Genomic DNA, 23828 nt, shown 5'->3' with positions numbered 1-23828 from the left:
TGGACCCAAGGAGCAATAGATAATTCTGTGTTGCTGTTCTTGTACCTTCCACAGCTCTCTTCAGATTTTTTGTGTGGAAGTAAACAATGTTTGAAGCAACTTTGTCATAACTAAAACCTTATTTTCATAAGGTGGTATGTATATGGCTCTAATAAATGGAAACTGGGTTTATAACTTGTGAATTATGGATGTTGGATTGGGGGTAGCATCCAGACTAATGCTGGTGCAAATAGAAATATTACTAATCCTTTCAATGTGCTCCTGAGGGACCCCTAAACCTCAAGCATTTTCACTCAAGTATTAATCTAGATGTGGTCCTTTGTAAAATATCCTGCTAGTCATTGAAGAGTAAGGGCCAATTAAGTAGATGAACTGTTTTATCCTTTAGAGAAGAGGAAGATAGTTTTGAGCAATAATAGGTGAAGCAGAAAGGGTTAAAGCACCCCCACCAGCTGCACTAAAGTAAAAAAGTATTAACACTCCATTTTTTTCATGCTGTGCTGGTTTAGGCTTAAACATACAAGACTGTTCTTAGAACTCCTGTTATAGCTCTGGACATGCTGCTTGGACCCCTGCCCTCTAGATATATAGAAGAATGCCTATTATGATGGAAGCCATTTTTGGAAGGGTGGTATAGAAATAGAATGAATAAATAAATAAGAATGGATAAGTCTCACCCACCACTGCTATGCTTAAGGAAGCCCTTCTTAGTTTTCCATACAACTATTTCCAGAAACAGGATCCTTATGACTCTGTTTAACTACAGAGGGAAATTACAATCCTTTTCAGTGGACATCTTCAAGAGTTATCTGATTGGAGCTAAAAAACATCAGCAATATGACTGCAGTTGGAGGTTTGTATTTGTAATTAATACATGTAGCAATAACTTTTTCAATGCTTGTTCTCTCTAGCAGGGAAGATGTTGTAGGAGGTCTTGTAGAAACCATAAATGCTTCTCTGAGCAAGGGCAGGATGTTTCCGTGTTTTAAGGAGGCAATTTTTAGACCTTTTCTAAAGAAGCCTGCATTAAATCCCTCGAGATTAGCAACTATAGGCCGTTCTCCATTCTCTGATGGCTGGGCAAGGTAACTGAGAGGGTGGTGGCCTCTCAGCTCCAAGTGGTCTTGGAGGAAACTGATTATCTAGACCTGTTTCAAACTGGCTTTTGGGTGGGCTATGGGGTGAAGATTGCCTTGGTTGGCCTGATGGATGATATCCAATTGGAAATTAACAGGAAGTGTGACTCTGCTAGTCCTTTTGAATCTCTTGCTGGCTTTTGATACTATTGACCATAGTATCCTTCTGGAATGTCTGAAAGAGTTGGGGGTGGGAGGTACTGTCTTACAGCAGTTCTGTGCTCCTACCTCTTGGACAGATGCCAGATGGTGTGAATTGGAGACTTGCTCTTTGAAACCTGAGCTCATGTGTGGCACCCTCAGGGCTCCATACTGTCTCCAATGCTCTTAAACATCCACATGGAACTGCTGGGAGAGATCATCAGGGGATTTGGTGTGGGGTGTTACTAGTATGCTGATGACACCCAGATCTACTTCTCCATGTCAACATCATCAGGAGATGGCATAATTTCTCTAAATGCCTGCCTGGAAGCAGTAATGGGCTGGATGAGGGAGAATAGACTGAATCCAGGTAAGACAGCGGTACTTATTGTGTGGTGTCAGAACTCCAGAGATGATTTTGATCTGCCTGTTCTAGATGGGGGTCACACTTCTTCAAAAGGAGCAAGTACACAGTCTAGGAGTGTTTCTGGATCCACACCTCTCTCTGGTATCCCAAGTTGAGGTGGTGGCCAGAGGGGCTTTCTATCAGCTTTGGCTGATATGCCAACTGTGCCCATTTCTTGAGATGAATAACCGCCCTGAGCCATTTTGGAAGGGTGGTATACAAATCAAATAATAATAATAGTGGTACATATGTTGGTAACCTCCAGACTTGTCTTCTGCAATGTGCTGTATGTAGGGCTGCCTCTGTATGTAATCTGGAAACTCCAGTTGGTACAGAATGCAGCAGCCAGGTTTGTCTCTGGGTCATCTCAGAGACCACGTTACTCCTTTGTTGAAAGAACTACACTGGTTGCCAGTAGGTTTCTGGGCAAAATACAAAGTGCTGGTTATAACCTATAAAGCCCTAAATGGCTTTGGCCCTGGGTATTTAAGAGAATATCATCTTCATTATGACCCCAACCACCCATTGAGGTAGTCTGGAGAGGTCCATCTCCAGTTGCCACCAGCTCAGCTGGCGTCCACTTGGGGACGGGACTTCTCTGTTGCTGCCTTTGACTGGAATACACTCCCTACTGAAATACGATCCTCCCCATCTGACAAAAAAACCCACTTAAACCAAACTTTTCAGCCAAGTTTTTCCAGTTTTTAAAAACCTGTTTTTAACCTGTTTTTAATTTAGATTGCCTTAATTGTTAAGACTTTTGTATATGTTAACTTGTTTTATGTTAACTGCCCAGAGACAAAAGTTTGGGGTAGTGTACAAATTTGACAAATATTCCATTCCTGTATGCCTTTCAGAATTACACATATGAAGACATTCATAAGTTAGGTTTATTCAGTCCAGCAAGTATAATGAAGAAAACCAGAGGTATTCAAACACTATAGCTTAAACAGAAAAATTGCCTTTCAGTACAGATTGCTCTGGGACACTAAGTTATTAAAATTCTTCAATCCAGCCGTTCACAATAACAAAAGCTCAAAATTTTGCTACCCAAATCAAGTGCTTTGTCACACTGAAAAATGTACAGTTTTAAAGATAGTCTACAGTGAAGGAATGTACATTAAATAAGTAATGTTTTACTAGAGACATGAGAATAGCTTGGTGACACAATAGTAGCAAGTCAAGAACAGATAGAGCTTAAGAGGGGACTGTTTTACTGCCAGATTAACATGTTTCTTCTTCCATTCCTAAAGTAATTATCAAACATTTTCTGCTTTGAGTTTGTGTTTTGCTATTACTAAAACCAAAATTAAGATCAATGTGCAAGTTTTCTACCTCCACAGAAAACTGGACAGGTAGTTACATACAAGACTGCTTTTTTACAAAAGGTATGGCTCAGTCTGAATTGATTTGTAAAGAGAAAAATTGGTACCTTATTTAATCAAACTGACAATACAATAAGCCAATTTGTTTTGCCCTTCTCCCTGGCAGTTTTAAAAGCAAGTCAGTTCTATCTGAGCATTTAAAGATTAATGAGAAGTATATACATACATTCTTCTGCTAACCATGTATAAGTTGGAACTACTCCCTCCACCCTTAAATTACCATTTTATTGGGGGGTGGTTTAAAAGATGAAAAATATTGAGTTAAACATCTTGAAAGACACAAACCTATTAAAAATACCCATGCAGTTTGGTGGATTCTTAGATGAGTAAACTAAAGCTTTAACATCATTTATTGAACAAGTTCTGCAGCCAAATCATCATGTTCATGTATTACAGGAAAGCTAATCAAACACCTTCATCTGGAAATAAAGTGAACCCCAATAGCTTATATGCCAAGTGTTCACTATGCCACCCACCAAAGCTAATTGCAATCCACTAACATCCATGCATGGAGTCTCTCTGGGGTTTCAGGCCTTTCTATATGCACAAGATTAGAAAGTCATAATACACAGCTGATGGACTGTGTTCAAATTTAGTGAGTCATGCTATGTAGTGTAGGCTTACACTACAGCAAATTTTAAGAGTTGTGATATACATCAAGAACAAGTTCAGTCTTAAAAACAAACACAGAAGCTATGACAAAGCTATATTTCAGCATTGATTTAAGTAACATTTCATACAGCCTTGAAGATGAAATATCTATACATATGGTTCCAGCTGGACACAAGACAGCTCTTTTGTAATGAATGCTACCTAAAGAAAAAATAATCATGCACACACTATCTAGTCAAGTGCCCCAAACAATTTAAGAACAGAGGAAGAGCAGCTAACTCACTATAATAAGCAGAGCTTTAGTCCCCATTGGGTGGTGCTCTATTTTGGACATATGCCCCCAAATCCTACAGATTTGTTTTGATTACCAAAATAAGTTTCTTCATATGTGGGTTTTTCTTCAACCAGGTTGTATAGACTGGAGAGGTGCATTTCTTTAGGAAACAGTAATAAATTAACGTTCATTTAGGCTGCTTTCAGACATCACACCGAACCAGAAGTGAACTCTTCTCCAGTTGGCTCCCCATGATGTCCGTATTATCGGAACCATGGTTCTTAGATCCAACCGCAATTCCGAGTTTGTCTCCAAACCTGGGAATGAACCCTCAGTTTGCAGCAAGTTCCACTCACCCAACTGAGGGTCCATTCCCTCCCTCCATTACATCCAGATTGGGATTTCACCCCAAACCACAGGTAAGGGAGAAAACTCCTCCTGCAGAGTGCCAGCCCATTGGCTGACATGGGCTGTTCTTCCAGAGTAGGAGAAAGTCCATGCAGCCAGTCCTGCTCCCTTTGCTGGCTCCCAGACTTCAGATTGTGATTACCTGGGAGCGCACAGTGTGTGTGTGGGGATGGCAGCAAACTGTGGATCTGTTGGCAAGTCATGACAAGGCCCTGCCTGCTTCCAATCTTTAGGAAACTTTCCAAAGAATGCTTAAGGATAAATCCAGAGGATCAAAAGCTCAAGTGCTGTGTGGTGATGAACCCCTCAAGGTCCCCATAATGTACCTCTGGAAGGAGCAGAAATTTAGGTTGGTGGATGATAGTAAACAGCTCCTTTAAGGGATCCGAGAGTTGTACACACCTACATGAAATTCAGGATTTGATTACATCTTTGGTAGTTACCTCTACATCCAAATGTGAATTCCCACACATTTCCCAACTTACATCTTGTATGTAAACAATTATGTACTTTAAAGCCCCTTGCCCCAAAACAGCAGTAACTCAACCACATGTTCCAGCTACTACCACCCCTCCCTCATATATGGTTTGCTAGAGAAATTAAGTATCTCATAAAACTGGGCAGCAGTTCAGGAACATAACTATTTCACAATTTTAGTGAGGACATGCAACATTTAGTGAGGTAATTAAACCTGGTATATAATAAAGCCTCTCAGTCTTTGCTTAATTGTTGCCTCAGACTCTACCAATCAGCTGCAAAAGAGGAATAAAGGAAACGAGGGACCATGGAAAGATACTAAGTCAGAAAACAAAGCCCTGAGGATATGTGAAAAAAGGGTAAGGAGGCAGAATTTGTTCTGTTGATTTCCTGGATTCTCAAAATTAGATCTGTACACATGTAAAAAAAGAAGCCTTATAATACAGGTCCTGCTTCATTTCCCTATTTGAATTCTGCTACCCCTCTTCTTTGGAAAATGAGGAAGTTTTGTGGCATTTCAGTTGGACAATAGACTGTCAGCAGGCTATCAGTTGCTGATGAGTTTTTCGGCCCTTGCATTGGCTTGCTCAATACGGGCTTTGTTGGTTTCAGCCTAGAATAAAAAATACAGTGTAATACTGCTAAGTAAACTAGAAGGATGAAAACAAACCATTTCAGTTATGCTATATCACAATTTCTTCAGAAGCTAGTCTAAAATAAGTATGTTAATATAAGGTGACAAAAGAGAGACCAGCAGTAATGACTGTAAGCAAAGGTAGTTGCCACAAAAATGGGATTGTGAACTGATCCAGCTGAGACACCCATCTTGTGGGTATGTGATGTTATCTTAATATGCACATGAAGTGGGTAAGGGCTTGTTAAATCTGGGGGGTCTGGCTATAATCTGGCCCAGAGAATATGCTGAATTGCCACTTTGGGACTATATCCACCAAGATAGAACAGCAAAGGTATAAGTGTTTGGTTCTTACCTTCTCATTTATCCGGTCTATCTGCTTGTTTTGTGAATCAATCTCATTGCCCATATCCAGAGCCATATGTTTCAGATTTCCTAAGATACTTCCCACTTGAACCAAGTTGTCCTCCATTTCATCTTCCCTGGCATCATTTGTTACCCTGTTGAAAGTATAGAGAAAAACCTATATTGGAAAAAAATCAGAAAACCTCTCTTCTAGCACACTCCATGTCAGAATCAGGATAGGGATGGGCCCGGACCGGTCCGGAGGCCATTAAAAAAGCCTCCGGACTGGTCCGGACCTGGGCGGTACGGTTCGGGTGGGGGGTACCTTTAAGAGCGGCGGGAGGGTTTACTTACCCCTCCCGCCGCTTTCCCGCTCTGGCACTGTAATCCTAAGAGTAATTGGGGCGTCAGGACACCTCCCTGCCGCCCCTTCCCCGACGTTGCTTGAAAAAAACTCCCAGCAGTCCTTTGCGCGCGCACGTGCGCACAAAGGACTGCTGGGAGTTTTTTTAAGCAACATCGGGGAAGGGGCGGCAGGGAGGTGTCCTGCCATCCCAATTACTCTTAGGATTATGGCGCCAGAGCGGGAAAGCGGCGGAAGGGGTAAGTAAACCCTCCCGCCGCTCTTAAAGGTACCCCCCACCCCAGTGCCGGACCGCAGTTGGCGGTTCCGTGCACACCCCTAAATCAGGATTGTCATCAATGAGGGTTTCAACAAGTGTTGGTTTGAAAACTTGAAGCGATCTTAATTGTACTACCTACACTAGAAATGTACAATTCTAGAATGGCCTCTTGTGGGTTACATAAAACATTTCTCATCAAGCTTTTGAAATGCAGTTCTATTGTTGCAGAATAAGTGATTAGTTCTATATAGCCAGAATTGGGCAGGTGATCATCTTACCGTGTGATGTATCCTCCCGTTGTCCCTCCTGAGGTTTGTTGCTGATAATCTATGACACGCCCTGGTTGTTTAGACACCACATGATCTGATGCATTCTCCATACCATCGCTCCAAGTAGTCTTATATGACTTGCTAGATTCAAAACTCTTCGTTCTACAAGAGGAAAATCACGCATAATTAGATCAAAGACACAAGGATTTTTAAAAATTGATTTGTCTTGCAGTATCAAACACAAATAAAATTGAGAACTGCTTTACATGTTGGCAGATAAACCCAGGTTTGCCAGAGTGCATGTTTAACATGGAGCCTTCGTCAATCCCAGCTTCCCAATGAATGTACCTTCATAATTTTCAAACACCTGCTTGTTGCATTACAACTAAGTTTTTGTGTGTGTCCAAAGTGGTCCTAAGCAGCATGATTTTACATTAGAGGTGATCATATACAGAAGTGAACACAAGGTTCTATGTTTATTAAATCTATATGCTAGGCTTACACATCAGCCTTAACATCTGATATCCAGTCTAAGTTTTACAACTCAGCCGTCACCAATGGCCTCGCTAACCTTTAAATACAACTGTTTTAAATACAAATTGAGCTTTACAATTTCAAATTTACTTCTGCAAAATTAGACTGACAAGCCTGCACTGTGTCATTTTTCAAAATACGCCAATGTTTCCCAACTATGCATGAACCACTAGTTTCCTGAAACAAGATCCAAAAGACAGCCAAATATCAACCAGGAGCAGCAACTTAGAAGTTACAACTACTGAGATGATTAATCTTAATCTGCTAGCTGGACACAGAGCCACCTGTTAAAAGTGTTGATTTTCTTTATTTAACAGGCGGAGAGCAACTGGCCCTATCCACCCCAGAACAGTACCCCTCCAGAGACTGTTGCTGGTGTCTATCTTATGTTTCTTTTTAGATTGTAAGCCCTTTGGGGACAGGGAGCCATCTCATTTATTATTTATCTATGTAAACCGCTTTGGAAACTTTTGTTGAAGAGTGGAATATAAATGTTTGTAGTAGTAATCTGAACAGAATAAGTAGTTTAACAATTTACAGACAAGGCACAGATACAACACAAGTACAGACCATCACAAGGTTGCCTGCATGTTAAGAAAGCATGCACATAGAAACATGCACCCCAGTTAGAACATCACCTTCAGACAGCTGGTTAACAGTACAGGCTGCTTCATAAGAATGATCTTTTCCTAAAGTCCACTTTAACCAGTTAATCGAGTCCAACCTCTGGTCTTAAATCTTCATTTTAAGTAAGCAAGGAAAAGTGGGGTGGTTAGAAGAGAGAATGAGAAAAGAGTGAACAGTAAGACCAGCAAACAGATAAATAGTTGTTAGCAAACAGGTTATTTCAACATACAGCTGAGATTATACCTGTGAGCAGAAAAAAGCAGCTTCAAATAACCCAAACACAGGAAGAAGAGAAATACAGTAATGCATTTTACGAGTGCTATATTCACTATCTGAGTAAACGACAGGCCATTCTAGGACTATTAGGATATAGTTACATAGGATACATAGGAAGCTGTCATATACCAAGTGGCCATGCCATATATCACTGGTGTATCTAGCTCACTATTGTCTACACAGACTGGCAGCGGCTTCTCCAAGGTTGCAGGCAGGCATCTCTCTCAGCCCTATCTTGGAGGTGCCAGGAAGGAGAGTTGGAACCTCCCAGAGCGGCTTCATCCCCTAAGGGGAACATCTTACAGTGTTCACACATGGAGTCTCCCATTCATATGCAATGAAGGTAGACCCTGCTTAGCAAAGGGGACAAGTCATGCTCGTTACCACAACACCAGCCCGCCTCTTTAGGCACTATAATGTATTCTTGAGAATGGAAAAGGAATTTTCCCTTCAAGTCAATGCTCTTCCTCTGCCTCCATTTGCTCCAGTTACTAATTTTCTTCAATATGCTTAATCCAAGACTCCATACACATCTCTCTGAATTAATTCAAATATGCATATTTGGAACTTTCACAGGAGCCCTCATGCTAAGCAAGCTAAATGCAAGCAAAGCACTTTGTAGGAAGAAAAAGTGAGAATGTGTTCGCAAGAGGAGGAAGATGAACAACAGATACTTAGTAGTTATATCACATATTTCTCTTAGCTCTCAAATAACTTGTTACTCAAGATTGCTTGCTTCTCATCAGTCAGCTGTGAAAAAAAACCCTACAGCTTCACCCCACAGGAAATAAGGAGGCAGGAGTAGTTTTAAAAACAGATACTGATAAATATATTCTCAAAACAATCAATGGTGGTAATTTAAAAGGCCCACAAACCTTTTAAATCATCACCCATGAACTCTTGAGTTAATTTTCCCTATGAACCACCAGATTCAGGAAGTTTTAATTAAAGCTTTAGAACCTTCCCTAATACAGAAAAAGTAGTTTGAGCGTTCCAGTGAAAGCCTTTCAAACATCTGAAAGTTTCCCAATGGAAAGGCTATTTTTCTTCAAGAAAGCATCTTGCAGTTCATCAACCTGACTTTAACTGACCTATTGCAGGGACAAACACAGAGACCACAACACTTGTTGAGTTCTGTCAAGTTCTTCTCAGCTTCTCTCATGTCTTTGTTTATCTGATCCATGCCTTCTTCTATACGGGTTAGCTGTTCTAAAGGAAGAAAGAAATATATATATATGTGTGTGTTAAATGTCTGCAGGCACTTCAGTTGCGAAAAAGTATAGGTTTATGTTCAAAGTGCTTCTAAGAAATAATTTGAGGGGAAACACACAGTTTGGAAGTTGCTGATAGAGGACTTTTACCTCATATCTCATTAATGAAGTTAACAAATACTAAAATACACTATGGATATTTCAAGTAATCCAAGCCATTACACATAGGCAACTCACCTCCTTGTTCATCTAGCATGGTGATGGTTTTAATTCCTGTATCTTGGGCCTGTAAAGAAGAAAGAGAAATATTCACTAACAGGAAATATGGGGGGAAAACCCTGTTGTGTTAGAATTGGACACAAAAGTCTGAATACAAGAACCAGCTATTCCACAAAATTTCTAGTATGTAACTATGTAAACCAAAGGCTGTTCACTAGCACAATATTTGACAGGTACCACCTGAGTGTCAAGGAGGTCTATTTCTAGTTGTGATAGACATATAACCAGAATACTTCAAAAGTTCTGCAAGATAGACGCAAGTACTTATCTGCTAGTGAATTTTGTCTTCAAGACTGTTTATAGCAGCCATATAAACATTATAGGGGTTGCAATCTAACTGATTCTCTCATGATCATCACTCCTCTGGTAGACTGGAGACAATCCCAAGGGATATGTTGTGCAGTCAGAGTTTACTGCAGAGCCTTTTCTAACAGCAGAACCTACTCTAGCAGCTGTTCCCACCTGGCTGGCTTATACAAATTAGCAGAAATAAATAAATAGATAGAACACAAATCTAGAACACAGAGGTCTGAGGGTTGCAACCATGCTCTTTAAAACAGCAATAACTGGTGAACAAACTGCAGGAATTAACTGCTCTCAGATAGTATATGCTTCCCCACCCCATAGGTTTTTCCTTACCTCAGTGGCCAAGCCAAGAATCCTTCGTGTGCTTTCCAATGACTAGAACAAAAAGATTTATTTTCAGGCATTGCAGACTTTTAAAGACATTTATCAATCACACTATAATACACATTTCTTCAAGTGAAACTCATCCCTGTATCTGAAACTATACAACTGCTTCAGTTGTATAGTGTACTGTTCAATCAACCATATTCTTGAATCAGCACTTTCACATTCTAAATTAAAAGCTTTACCATTTAAAAGAATGCTTTTATACTACTGAAAAAGCTCATATGGAAGCTAAAGCTCATTTGAAAACCTCATTCACTTTGAATAGGCTTCATGCATCCTAATCAGCTTTGCTTAAACTGAGGCCTTCTTTTCACTGTACAAACATAAGGGAAACACTCTACTTTAGAAGATACTTACCTCATCTGTAACCTGGTGAGCCCTCAGTTGAATTTCTTCAGCTGACAACTCAGCCATGATGAACACTTGTTTTCCGATATCTGATTATTCACAAACAGTGGGATTTCCTCTGTAACAAACACATGTGTAATTTACAATGGCTGAATCTTAATTGAACTTGTACAAGCATATAAAAAATGAACTAGCTTAACCCGTGCAGAACATCTGTGCACTAGTACTTGTTTGGTCCCTCTCACCCTCTGCCACAGCCCCCCTCACCTTGGAGATATCTCCACCCTCACCTAAGCCACACTCCTGCTCTTCCTTCACCTGGTTGCTTCCATCCCCCTCTTCCCTCTTGGTCACAGCTGCAGTGTTGTGGCACCTATTGGCCAAGCTACAGCCCCTTATCCCCAGAGACTTCATCCTAGTTCCCTATCCTCACCCTCACCCAAGCCCTGCTTCTGCTCCTTCCCACAGGAGCAGCAGTTTTTGACCGGGCCCTTCCTCTCTGCCGCCACTGCCATGGCTACTCGTTCCCCTCAGGCCGCTGACAGGCTTGGGCCAGTCCCTCACCCTTTCTTCTTTCTCTCTTCCCCTCCCTTCTTTTTCTCTCTCTCTCTCCTTCCCTTCCTGAGTTAACAGATCTTGTTCCCTCATCTAATTCACACAATGGCAGCCTCCTTCTCCTGAAGGGGCTCTTTCCTCCCTCACGACCCCTCTCTTTGCAGACCCCTGCCCACTATCCTTTGATAGAGAGAGATTCCTCTCCTCTACAATCAAGAACATCTTCTCACCAGTAACAGTTGCATCCCAACTGACTTTAACCATCACAGGCTCCTCCTCACTATCTGCATATGGAATACCACTGCCCAATCACCATGGTGCCACAGGCTCTTCCTCCCTATCTGCATATTGAATCCCCACCGCCCAAACACCACAGTTCTTTCTACTCGCGAACTCTCACAAGAGCTGCCACACACGGGATGAGCCACAGGTTCACCTTAGAGAATTATATATATATAGAAGATGGAAAGAAAAATATGGGCAGAATCAAGACTAAATTGGTCATAATTAAGCACCACTGTAAATGAGACACGGTTTTCCATGACTAACTTGTCATGTCCCCTCACTCAGGCTGGATCCGGTCCTTGGCCCAGCCCATCCTACTCCTCCTTTCTTACCCACTCACCTGCAGATTCTTCCCCTGCTCCCACTTGTCAAAAGTACCCTCCCTAGCAAATCCTCTTGTTCTCTACAGAAATACATTGCTTTGGGCCAAGATTTTATTTATAAATTTGCTCAGATCCGCTTTCCAAGAAATATGAAGAAACAACATCCCCCGGCAACACCACATCCAATACCATTCAGTCAAGTCTTTCAGGGGAGGACAAAGCCTGTACTGAGACCTGATCAGAAGAGACAACTGCAGCAGCTGGGACCAGGCAAGAGTGGATGACAAGTGTTACCTCCTGCCCCAGAGCAAAACTCTTCCTTTCTGGAACCACAGAGCAACAGCTGAAACCAAACAAGGGAAAATGGCAGCTGTTGTTTCCTACACTTAACACAGGGTTTCAACAACAGGAAGAAATTTATTTAGTAAAAAGTATTAATTTCTTTCCACAGATTAAGTGATCACTTTAAATCCTTTTCTCTTTATTGGACATTTTGAATGTTTACAACAGGAAAGAGTTTTCAAGACTGACAGTTTTGCTCTCCAAGACAAGTCACTGATCAGCAATATACAACAGTTGGAGTTAAGTGTGAACATGACATTCCCTGCTAACTGCACAAAGAGGAACCAAAGTGGTTATTCTGTTATATTTGGCAGAGAGAGTAGAGTGCGCACGCGCACAAAAGAGCAATTCTCCCTATTCTTCACAGCACAGTGTCCCACCAGCGGCTGTTGCTGGTGTCTACCTTGCATTTCTTTTTAGACTGCGTGAGCCCTTTGGGGACAGGAAACCATCCACTTCTTGTTATACTTTTCTCTATGTAAATCACTTTGAGAACTTTTTCACTGAAAAGCAGTGCAGAAATAACAGCAGTAACATTAAAGCAAGATGGGATAAAAAATTACCACATAGTTTGAAATATAGCACAAAGCCAAAATGGTGGTGGCAAAAGACAGGGTACTTGTCAGATGTAAGAGGAATTATTTGCCCGCAGACCAGAGCCCTATGTTGCAATTTGTTCCATTTTTTTCTTGGTTTGTCCTTGATTATCCTTCAACTGCTCCTCTTATATTTCCTGGGAAGCACCCACAGTGGTTCTGGCATGCTAGTGCAAGCCAGTCTCCCAACCCCTTCCTCCTTGCTGCAGCCCAAGTCCCCCAAAATGCCATTCCTCAGAGTCAAGGGACCCTCAGAAATGCTGTGGCCACAGAGGGGGGCAAGGAATCCCCAGAAATCAGGTGGAGATCTTTTCTATTAGCAGAACTTTGCTTGCAGAAGCTTCTTGGCCCGTTTCCATTGAATTCCCTCCCTCCCCCTACAGCCACCCACAACTGCTGAGGGGCCCTCAGTGCACAAGAACAGCTTTTCACCGTAGCTCAGGGAGCTGCAGCAAGGAGCGGCTTGTGGGAGTGCCACTGTGCCAGCACTACTCTGGATGCTATCCATGGTATTTAAATCTGCATTATTTGAATTCTGTGCTTTTAAAAACACGTAAATACCTATGAACACAGCTCTGCACTCTTACTATTCATAAGTTGGAAGAGGGACATGGTGGGGAAGAATATCAGACTTCTCTATGAGAATGTAAAATATAATCAACTCATCCTTTATAAAGGAGATTAGCAGAAGTGGAGAGAGGTGTCTCTATACCTATTTTGGTGTAGGAGCATAATATCAGTACTTTAATAAGTCAAAAGGCTTCAATAATAATGGAGGAGAAACAATATTCATCTTGAAAATAATGTTATTGAAATCATGTTAGTAACAATATAATAGTTTTCACAATAAGAAACCTAGAAATGAAGTGCTGTATTCATCACAGTGGAGTTTCACACAGGGCTTTTAAAGCCCTTTAGCTTGCGTCTCCTCCAGAATGGAGGGTGTGCATTCACATATTGGGCAGATTTATCCTGAAGTCCCTGCAGAACTGTCAGGGAGCACTTCACATCTGATTTGGGTTTTTCACTGTGTGTTAGAGTGCAACCTGATTTATATATTGGGTTAAAAAAAATCCACTTTTGGGTCCATTTTTGGGGACAACTAGTTTGCAGTAAAGTCACACAGAAAACTCACAGTAAAGCCTGTTGTGTGAAGAACTTCACTGTGATAAGGTCTGGACAGCTTTAACCACTGTTAAGGAATAACCACTGTTATTCCCTGAAGTAAATTTTATCTGACCCATGATATCAGATTTTAATATGGTCAATAGTTTCATTCATAAGAACATTTTTGAGTTGCAAGAAAGATTATTTCCCACATGATCATTACATCTTTTTTCACCTATTATGTAATATTACAAGTTTGTTTGTTTATAAACTAACGCATCCAAAGGCTCTGGGTGGTGTACAACAAATTTAAAAAGACATAAAAACACACACCATTTAAGACACAGTGCTACAAACAATATAAAAACTATTAAAAACCATTTAAAACCAATTAAAATACTTTTAAAAAACCATTTAAAAACCTTGGAAGGCCTGGCCAAACAAGTTTTTAGGGTTCTCTTAAAGGCTGACAGCGAGCCTAAACTGCGGATATCTGCCACGAGTGCATTCCATAGGCCAGGAGCAGCTACAGAAAAGACCCAGTTCCAAGTTGCCACCAGACATACCACTGGTAACTGGAGACGGACCTCTCCAGATGAATGTGTGATGGGGATCATACAGAAGAAGGCGCTCTCTAAGGTAGCCCGGACCCAAGCTGTTTAGAGCTTTAAAAGGTAATAACCAGCATTTTGTATTTCACCTGGAAACATATTGGCAGCCAGTGCAACTGTTTTAAAACAGGCATAATATGGCCTCTCTGGGTCACCCCAGAGACCAGTCTGGCAGCCACATTTTGAACTAACTGAAGTTTCTGAACTATTACAAAGGCAGCCCCACATAGAGCACATTGCAATAGCTGAGTCTGGAGGTTACCAGCTGATGCACCACTGTTTTGAGATTGTTCTCTTCAAGGAACAAACACAGCTGTCGAGTCATCCAAAGTTGATAGAAAGTGCTCCTGGACATAGCCTCCACCTGAGATATCAGGGTGAGGCCTGGATCCAAGAGCACTCCCAAGCTGCGTGCTTGTTCCTTCTGGGGGAGTGTAACCCCATCCAGCACAGGAAGATCTAACTTATCCCTCAAATTCTGATGCCCCAATGAGCACCTCTGTCTTGCTTGGATTCAAATTTGATTTGTTATCCCTCATCCAGCCCATTACTGCCCATAGGCAGGTATTTAGGGAGTAAATGCCATTACCTGATGATGATGGTAATAAATAGATTTGGGTGACATCAGCATACTGAAAACAACCTGCACCAAATCTCCTGATGACCTCACCCAGCAGTTTCATATAAGTGTTAAAAAGCATTGGTGACAGAATGGAGCTCTGAGGGACTCCATAAAATAGCTCCCATTTTGGAGCTACTAAGGAGCATGATCATTCAAAGCACACTTCTGGCCTCCAGACCACTGTCTGAAGAATACCCTTTAGAATACAGAAGTTTGCCATCCCAGCTGTAGAATACGTTAGCTGTACAGTGTCTCTTAAAAACTGCACAGAGATTCCTGAGTGGTGCTCCTGAACTTGGCCTCACTGAAGGAAAGTAGTTCTCTCCAATATGCGTAATAGGAGACGGATTAATTCAGGTTTGCTTAATCCAACTGGATATCTGCTAAAGCCAACTAGGTCTGAATACACTGTCCTAAACAACCTACACAAGGCTAGATGTATAAAAGATGGATCAACCCATATTGTTATCATGTGCTATTAGATTTGGTAGGATTGATCATATGGAACTACTGGCTGTTTAATGTCTTAGAGGCTAGAGGGCAGACGAAGGAAGGGGCCTAGGAAAGAATAAAGTAGCAGCTTAATGAAGCAGAAGCTCAAGGAAAATAGCAGACCTAAGAGAGAAGATGTCAAGAGAGTGAACCAAAGAAATAAGCGGGCGGGGGGGGGGGGAGTCTAAGGCAGGGGTGCAGAACTCAAATGCCTTGGTGGGCTGGAACCTTCCTTGACTTGGTGTGCGAGGGACGAGGTTAATTTTCAGCACATTACTATATTCAAATTATTTTAAAAATTAATGAAAGTGAAGAGACACTGAGTCAGGAGAAAAGGGGAGGAGAAAGAGGATGGTATTGGTGGGCTCTGGCCCAAGGGCAGCGAACATCTGGTCTCAAGCAGCCAATTGCACTGAGCCTTTGCTACTTATCAGCAGGATAGGCCAAGACTTCTTCATGGCTCCTGCTATTACTTCAGGATTTTCCTACCTGTGGGCCAGCAAGAGTCCCTGCTGGCTGGATCTGGCCCCCTGGGCCATACTTTGCGCACGCTTGGTCTAAGGTAACTAATTATATTTCTATCTGTATTGTTGGTTTACCCCCCATCCCCTGGAAAAAAAATCCCTTGGGCAGTTTTCAATATTTACTTGTTTTAGAATTGGTATCCTCAGAAATAAATCACGGTGACATCTTCCTCAGTTCTACTTTGCTACCAAAGTCAGAAAGCTTCAAATATTAACCTTCAGTTCAACAACTGTTTAGACCACAGTTCTTATGTACATAGTCAGTAGGCATAGAAAAACACCACAACTCCACCAAATGAACAAAGTCAACCAATACTGAGCACATACATGTGAAATAAAAAACTAATAATCCAAATCTTAACTTTTAATCTGAGAAGCAACCTGGAAAATGCTTCCACAACTTAAGTTTCTGTTACCCAGTGACTTCATACTACCAAACCCAACTGTGACCTAAAATAATGTTTATTTGAGACTATTATCCATAATACAAATGTCCATGATTGCACCTCTATCACACACATTTCCATAAAACTCCATACTGAGCGTTTCAATTTCTGCTTCAACCTGAAGTAGGATATGAATCTGATGCAGGAAAGGGTGGAGCAGGTCATCTGCAGGATACTGTATTGTTGACCATCTAGGTGGGGCCATTAAACCCAACCAAGCGTGGGGGTGGGGGAGAGAAGGGATGTGGATGACACAGATCTAGTAGTTGGGACTAGTACCAAAGACAATTACTGAGTGGATGAAAAGGCAAAATAGTAGAAGAAAACCTAGTTCAGGAAATATAATTCAGTTGAGGTGGAGATTTTCTTCTACAGTGGGAAAAGCCCCAGAATTCATTTTTATGTCAAAATACAAAATATTTGTTTTCCAGCTTAAGAAGATTCCCTGCCCCTTAACTAGTACCTACATCCTGATTCCTACTACTGGAAAAAAAAAATCACTTCTTTTTTTGGCAGACACAATGAATAAAAAGAAAACAGAAAAATGAACTCCTATTGCAACCCCAAAACAACTACCATGGATAAAGCAATTACAACCGGCCTTGCACAAGGGCTCTTCTATTTTACAAATGCATCTCCAGTTTGGGAACAAAAGCAAATACTCAACCTGACTGTGAGGTTAGTGTTCAAGCACTTGGAACTGACATTTAGACTTGCATCATTACTTTCATGCAAAAATGTGTATCTCAATTTTCACCAGAAAGAGGAATTAAAATGTTCCTCCTTCACCTCCTCCTCCTAACATCTATGTTAGATGTTATTTATCTAACATATTATACCACCCAAAATGTACGTCTCTGGACTGTTTACAGTTAAAATCATTTATAACATTAAAATCACTTAAATCTAACATTAAATATTAAAATCCATAAATCTAATTAAAAGCCTAGGTGAATAAATATGTCTTCAGTGCCTTTTTAAAAGTTTCCGGAGAAGGGGAGACTCTTATTTCAACAGGGAGAGCATCCCAAAGTCCAGGGAAAGCAATGGGGAAGACCCGTTCCTGAGTAGCTGCCAAACGAGATGGCGGCAGCTGCTGCTGAACCTCTCCAGATGATCTTAACAGGCAGTGGGGCTCATGGTAAAGATGACATTCTCTTAAATACCCAGGGCATAAGCTGTTTAGGGCTTTATAAGTAATAACCAGCACCTTGTATTTTGTCCAAAAACGTATCGGCAACCAGTGTAGTTCCTTCAAGTAAGGAGTAAAATGGTCTCTCCTAGGTGACCCAGAGACCAACCTGTCCACCACATTCTGGAAAAACTGCAGTTTATGGGCTATGTACAAAGGCAGACCCACACAGAGCGCATTTCAGTAATCCAGCCTAGATGTTACCAGCATATGTACCAGTTTTGAGGTCATTCATCTCATGAACCGGATGCACCTGGTGTATCAGACAAAGCTGATAAAAAGCACCTCTGGCCACTGCCTCAACCTAGGGCACCAGGGAGAGGTGCAGCTCCAGAAGCACCCCCAGACTGCATACCTGTTCCTTCTGGGGGAATGTGACCCCATCCAGAACCGGCAGATCAAAATCAGTACTTCACACCAAACTACAATTCCCAGATTTCTTTGGGGATGCCATGACACTTAAGTTGCTAGAAAACTGATTTAACTGTGTAGTTCAGGTTGACCCACAGAGTGTGTATTGCCTTCTGAATTGTGCTTGTCAAAACCTTAGAGGGAAACCATTCTCCAGATCAGTGTTTCTCAACCTTTTTGGAGTCAAGGACCGGTAAATTCTTCATGCATGGATTCAAGGACCGGTACATTCTTTGTATGCAGTTAGTAAAGGGGTTTCAAGTTTAAGTTTATGTATTTACTTATACCTCCCAAAACTTGCATCTCTGGGCAGTTTACAGTTAAAATAATATTATAATGTTAAGCACTTTCACATATCACATCTCCCATTACCTTGCCCCTCCCTGCTGTTTGCGCTTCTCTGGGCTGCTTCTGCCTCCCTTCTCCCCTGTCTCTCTCTAGTCTGGTTGGCTTCCCTGCTCTCTCACTCCTTTCCCAATCTCCTCTCTTCTCCTCCTCCCGCAGACACCCCCCCTTTCTGCTTACTGCACTCGCTCCTCCTGTCTGTTTTATCTGCTTTGCCTCTTTCTCCCCATCTCTCTCATTCTTTTTTGTTTTGTTTTTTGCAACTGCAATATCTCTGCCCCCACCACCACTTTTGCACTGAGCCTTGTTTACCCAGTAGGTGGTTGTGATGTCAGGGACAAAAAAATAACAAAATCTCCCCCTATGGGTGCTATTTTTCCGCATTCTTTTCTTTTCTTTCTTTCTTTTTTTGGAAGACTGTTTTTAAAAAGGCCAACTCCAAAGTGGTTGCAACGCACAATGCGCCCCAAACACAGCCAAGAGCAGCTAGTCTAGGGTGGAGGGCGAGAAGTGGGGAATGTGTTGCGGAGGAAGACTGCCCTCTCTTGCCTGCTGCTACAGGGTGGGTTTCTTGGCTAGCCTGGTTGTTGCTGCTGCTCTGCTCTCCCTCTTTCGGGAAGCTAGTTCCCGACTTGAGCGCGGAGGGCTCTATCGTTGTTTATTGTGTGGTTGTGTTGCACGCTGTGCTTGCTGGATGGGGCTGGTTGGCTAGAAGGGGAGAGAGGGAATGTGTGAGTAAGGGAGGGAAAGACAGGCAGGCTGGCAGACTCACTCACCCGGCCGCCTGCAGTGGGCTTTCCTTTCCCTCCCTCTCTCCCTGCTGGAGGCGGTTACACTCGCTGGCCAGCAAGGCTGGTGCTTTCCTTCGCCGCTGGCCAGGCTGGGCTGTGGGAGCTTCCCCTTCCCGCCTGCCAGTAGCGCTTTCCTTCCCTCTCTCTCTCACCTTCTTGGCATTCTTCGCTCTTCCCCTCTATCCTTCTTTTCACCCAGCACAGCAGACAGTTAGCCAGCACGGCGGCTGGAGACTAAGGGTACCCAGCGCTCTCTCTTCCCGCCTGCTGCCGCTTCTCCTCCCCATCGCCATGAAATGCTGTGAAAAGCACGAACTCTTTGCTGCTGCCTTGCCCCGGCAGGCCAACCTTGGCCGCCGCTCTCCCCGCCGGTCCATCTGGCCCCTGCGCTGTTTGCCCACCTGACGTGGGGGTTTTTTGTCCCTTCCTTGTGCTTCTTCCTTTGCCTGCCCGTTTGCTGGGTGGCTTATTCCAGTGACTTCTTCGTCCCTTCCGGGCTTCTTCCTCCCCACCCGCCCTTCAAGAAGGCTTCAAATCCAGGCACTGCGGGGTGACCCGACGTCAGTCCCAGCAGCAGCACATGGAGAAGGGTGAAGACGAGGCAGGCAGGACTCTCCTCCTCCTCTTGCTTTGCGCTGTGAAGAACTTGGACTGGCTTACCAGTCACAATTGTTAGGCAGTTTGATGGGTACCCCAGCCTGCACAGAACTGCACAGGCGCACCTCGCAGTTGGGAAGTGATGCCGGGCCAGCCGGCAGGCCTCAGCATCGCTCTGTTATCAGTATCTGCTGCTGCTGCCACCAGACCGGGGGCCGGGGCGGTAGAAGGAGGACTACTGGCTCACACCTCCCTCACAGCCATGCCCTCGGCCGCGCGGCAGCTGGAACGGAAATATATACATTTAAAAAACACGAAGGCTTGCAGTGCGCGGGGGAGGGGGTGTAAGGTGCGGACCGGCACTCAACTCGTCGTGGACCGGCACCAGTCCGCGGACCGGTCGTTGAGAAACACTGCTCCAGATTACCCTTGAAAGAAGAATACATCCATAAAGAACACACTTGAGAGTCTACATTTTGCAGGAGAATGTTTGTGCATCACCTGGAAGCCACTCTCACCCAGTCCAGATAGAACAGGTACTTTCCAATGAATTCAGTGCGAATTAAGTTAAATTAAGTAAAATTTAAATACAGAAATATAAATATATTCATATTAAATATATAACAAGTAAATTTGCACAGGATAGCATTTTTATGGTGAAAGTCTCATTAAAGTCAGAATACTGACGCAAATACATCATCTTCAGTAGTTTTTTGTTGCATAGGCTAGACAGATTCTATCCCCGATGGAATTATTTCATGGGAATCAATGTAGACATTCCCTTCAAAGGAAGTACAGTCTCTCAGCCAAGTTTATCCTCATGAAGACCTGGAATGAACATGAGATAGCAATAGCACTTACATTTATATACCGCTTTATAGCTGGAGCTCTCTAAGCGGTTTACAATGATTTAGCATATTGCCCCCAACATTCTGGGTACTCATTTTACCGACCTCAGAAGGATGGAAGGCTGAGTTAACCTTGAGCCCCTGGTCAGGATCAAACTTGTAACCTTCTGGTTACAGGGCGGCAGTTTTACCACTGCGCCACCAGGGGCCAGATAGGGTTCTTTCAGACAGATTTGATGTTGATGTTTCTGTATTCAAGCTCTTGGAGATGAATATGAACTATAAATATTCTACAGTACAATAGTCTGCCTTGTGCAATAGCAGGCTCTCCATAGAGGTTTTCAGGCGAGGCTGGACAATCAAGTATCAAGCACAGTGGCAGAGCCAGGGAACGGAGGCCTGGGTTTTGCCCATCTGCCCCACTGTGCGTGCCAGTTATACCCCTTGTGTGTGATGTTATGCACACGTGGGCATGTGCTGATCACCGGGGGGCCTGCATGAGCCCTCTGGAGCGAATTTCCAGCCAGCATTGGGTGGGTGGGATGGATGCATTTATTTCCCTTTCTCTCCACACTGGAGAGATAGGAATGAGCTCTGGAGGGCTCACGTGGGCCCTCCAAAGGCTGGGCCACACCCACGTGCACCTGATGCGATGTGAGAGCCAGCGTGGTATAGTGGTTAGAGTGCTGGACTAGGACCAGGGAGACCCGAGTTCATATCCCCATTCAGCCATGATACTAGCTGGGTGACTCTGGGCCAGTCACTTCTCTCTCAGCCTAGCCTACTTCACAGGGTTGTTGTGAAAGAGAAACTCAAGTATGTAGTACACCGCTCTGGGCTCCTTGGAGGAAGAGCGGGATATAAATGTAAATAATAATAATAATAATAATAATAATAATAATAAAAAATGTGCAAAACGGCCGTGGTCTGATTTCCAGAGAGCCCATGCAAGCCCTCCAAAGCTCATTCCCAGCCAGCATTGCCTGGCTGGGTGCATTTATTTCCCTTTCTCTCCCTGGAGGAAGAAGATTCCCAATGCTGGCTGGGAATGAGCTCCAGAGGGCCCACGCAGCCCTTCTGTGGCTCGTAGCCAGGTTCCTTGAACCTGTCTGCTCAATGGTGGTTCCACCCCTGGTCAGGGATGCTGTGGCAGATGCGTTCACAGGGCAAGGGGTTGGACTAGCAAAATCTCCAAGAACCCTTCTAACTCTATTAATGCTGACATGGTTTAATAATGTGAAAGCAGGAGCTACAGGGATATATAGCCACATGTACTGCATGCAGAAACTAGCTCAATTAGTTCTTATCCATATAAATTAAAGAACTGTGCTCCAGTTGTTTGCACTTCTTACTTGTTAAAAATTCACACTAACATTCCTTCTTCAGCTAGTATGGCAAAGATAAAAAGTTAGTTGGGAAGTTTAAAGAGGAAAAGCCCTGATGGCAATCTGCTAAGGAGGGAGGCAGGGGGAAGCAATGGACCAGATGTGACAAAAGCCATGGTCTAGATGTGACATCATGTTGTCAAAATCGCCACCTTCCTCATGGAAAATACTTTAGAATGTGACCTTTTTGATTTAATTCCATCATACATCCAACCTGCTCCATGCAAAACCAAGTAAGAATAAGGACATTGGCAACTCTTCCACCGCTCTCGGAGCTTAATTGTTCAGCAAGAGGATTCACACAAACATGAAACAGCATAAAATATAGGACAACCCCTCGAATAAAAGGGGATTAGATAAGTTTGTTGAGGACAGGTCTATTAAAGGCTAATTGTTATGATCAGCACTCACTTGTCCGCGATGAGTGAAAAGTGATGTCCAACGACTAATATACCAACATAGCTCGACAAATCATCTGACAATTTCTGGGTGGCTGGCAAATTCTGCCAACATTATTTGACCCCTGGCTATATGTTACCTCCAGGTTTGGAAGCACTATGCCTTTAAATACAAATTATTGGCAAAGAGCAGCAGGAGAGGGCTGTCTGTCCACATGTCCTGCTTCCGGCCTTCCAGGAGGCATCTGGTTGACCGCTTTAGAAAACAGGATGTTGCTAGACAGAGCTTTGGTCTGATCCAGTAGGGCCCTTCTCATGTCCCTAGGACAGTAAGCCAGCCGGCAGCACCCCTCCAGAAATCCCTACCTAGACGAAAGGCTAAGTCAGGGCCTAGGAGGGAGTCTGTCCTCCCAGGCACCAGCCGCAGCTCTCCCGGGCGAAGTCCCCCTACTCCAAGGGATGCCTGCCTGCCTGCCCGCCCGCCCGCGGTACCTTCGGCGCCTCTCCCCGCTCACCACTTCCTCCTCCCGCACTCGCTTCCCATCGCAGGGCTCCTGCGCTTCCTGCATTCCTGGGCCACTCACTGGCTGCTCGCCCAGGGTTCATCCAGGGGCTCAGCCTCCTCTGGCCTCCGCTTGACACAGAAGCCCGCCCCCTTCTTCCGGCGCCCCAGTCCCGACGGGGCTTGCACCTTCCACACACCCCCCCCACACACACACCCGCACTTTCCGCGGCACTTTGCTTCTCGCTCAGGCACGCACCCCAAAGAGGCGCCACTTGCCCCGATAAGCTCCGCTCCTTCCGAGTCCCCACCACACGCCGAGCCCCTTTGAGCGCAGCCAGCCAGCTCCTTCCCCGCCAGAGACTCACCGGCACAGAAGCCCCAGCCCTCTTCTTCTTCCTCCTCCGCTTCAGCCCCACACCCGTGAGCTTCAGTCTCGCCTCTGCGGGTCTCTCAGCGCTCGCCACCTGCTGTGGGGAGGGAAATCTCCTTCTCGAGCCCCCTTTCTCCGGGCCAAGGTCCCACCCTGCCAGTTTCCTGTCACCACCTCCCTTCAGTTCCTCCTTGGCCGCCAAGCTGGGCAGCCTCTCGCAATCTCCGACACTAACTCCCGCCTCCAGGTTTGCAGTGTATTGGTAGTTTCGGAAGAAGTTTCTTGTTATTGGCGGAAACTGATGCCTCTTGAGATCTAGCTCCGCGTTTCTGTTTCAGAGAATTTTGGGTTTTGGTCCTCCTCTTTCCTCCTTATCTTTATTGTTATTGGTACAAACTGTACAAA

General features: G+C 43.7%; 2 protein-coding genes across 6 annotated transcripts in view; one reads left to right on the top strand and one right to left on the bottom strand.

Annotated features, from left to right (window-relative positions):
* Nucleotides 1-2555: 2555 nt before the first annotated feature.
* On the bottom strand, nt 2556-23560 carry SNAP23 (synaptosome associated protein 23). Of its 5 annotated transcripts, none has more exons than XM_053286777.1 (8): nt 23419-23560; nt 10688-10796; nt 10277-10318; nt 9596-9644; nt 9239-9356; nt 6720-6872; nt 5829-5973; nt 2556-5452 (listed from the first exon to the last, which is right to left on the bottom strand). In XM_053286777.1, exons 2-8 carry the CDS (start codon nt 10742-10744, stop codon nt 5387-5389), a joined length of 630 nt encoding a protein of 209 aa, XP_053142752.1. In that variant the 5' UTR covers nt 10745-10796; nt 23419-23560; the 3' UTR covers nt 2556-5386. The 5 variants fall into 5 exon arrangements, with proteins under 5 accessions (XP_053142752.1, XP_053142756.1, XP_053142754.1 ...); XM_053286781.1 differs by lacking the exon at nt 23419-23560 and adding an exon at nt 23310-23386; XM_053286779.1 differs by lacking the exon at nt 23419-23560 and adding an exon at nt 23064-23200.
* ZNF106 (zinc finger protein 106) overlaps nt 23534-23828 on the top strand; it is a 101024-nt gene continuing 100729 nt past the window's right edge. Inside the window, exon 1 of the mRNA XM_053286770.1 lies at nt 23534-23670. The gene's annotated coding sequence lies outside the window, so the exon portion shown is untranslated. The remainder of the gene's footprint in view (nt 23671-23828) is intronic.

This window comes from Hemicordylus capensis, chromosome 1 (genome assembly GCF_027244095.1).
Source record: "Hemicordylus capensis ecotype Gifberg chromosome 1, rHemCap1.1.pri, whole genome shotgun sequence".
NCBI lineage: Eukaryota > Metazoa > Chordata > Lepidosauria > Squamata > Cordylidae > Hemicordylus > Hemicordylus capensis.
Note: the sequence above shows the minus strand (reverse complement) of the source record. Positions and strands in the feature narration are given on the sequence as shown.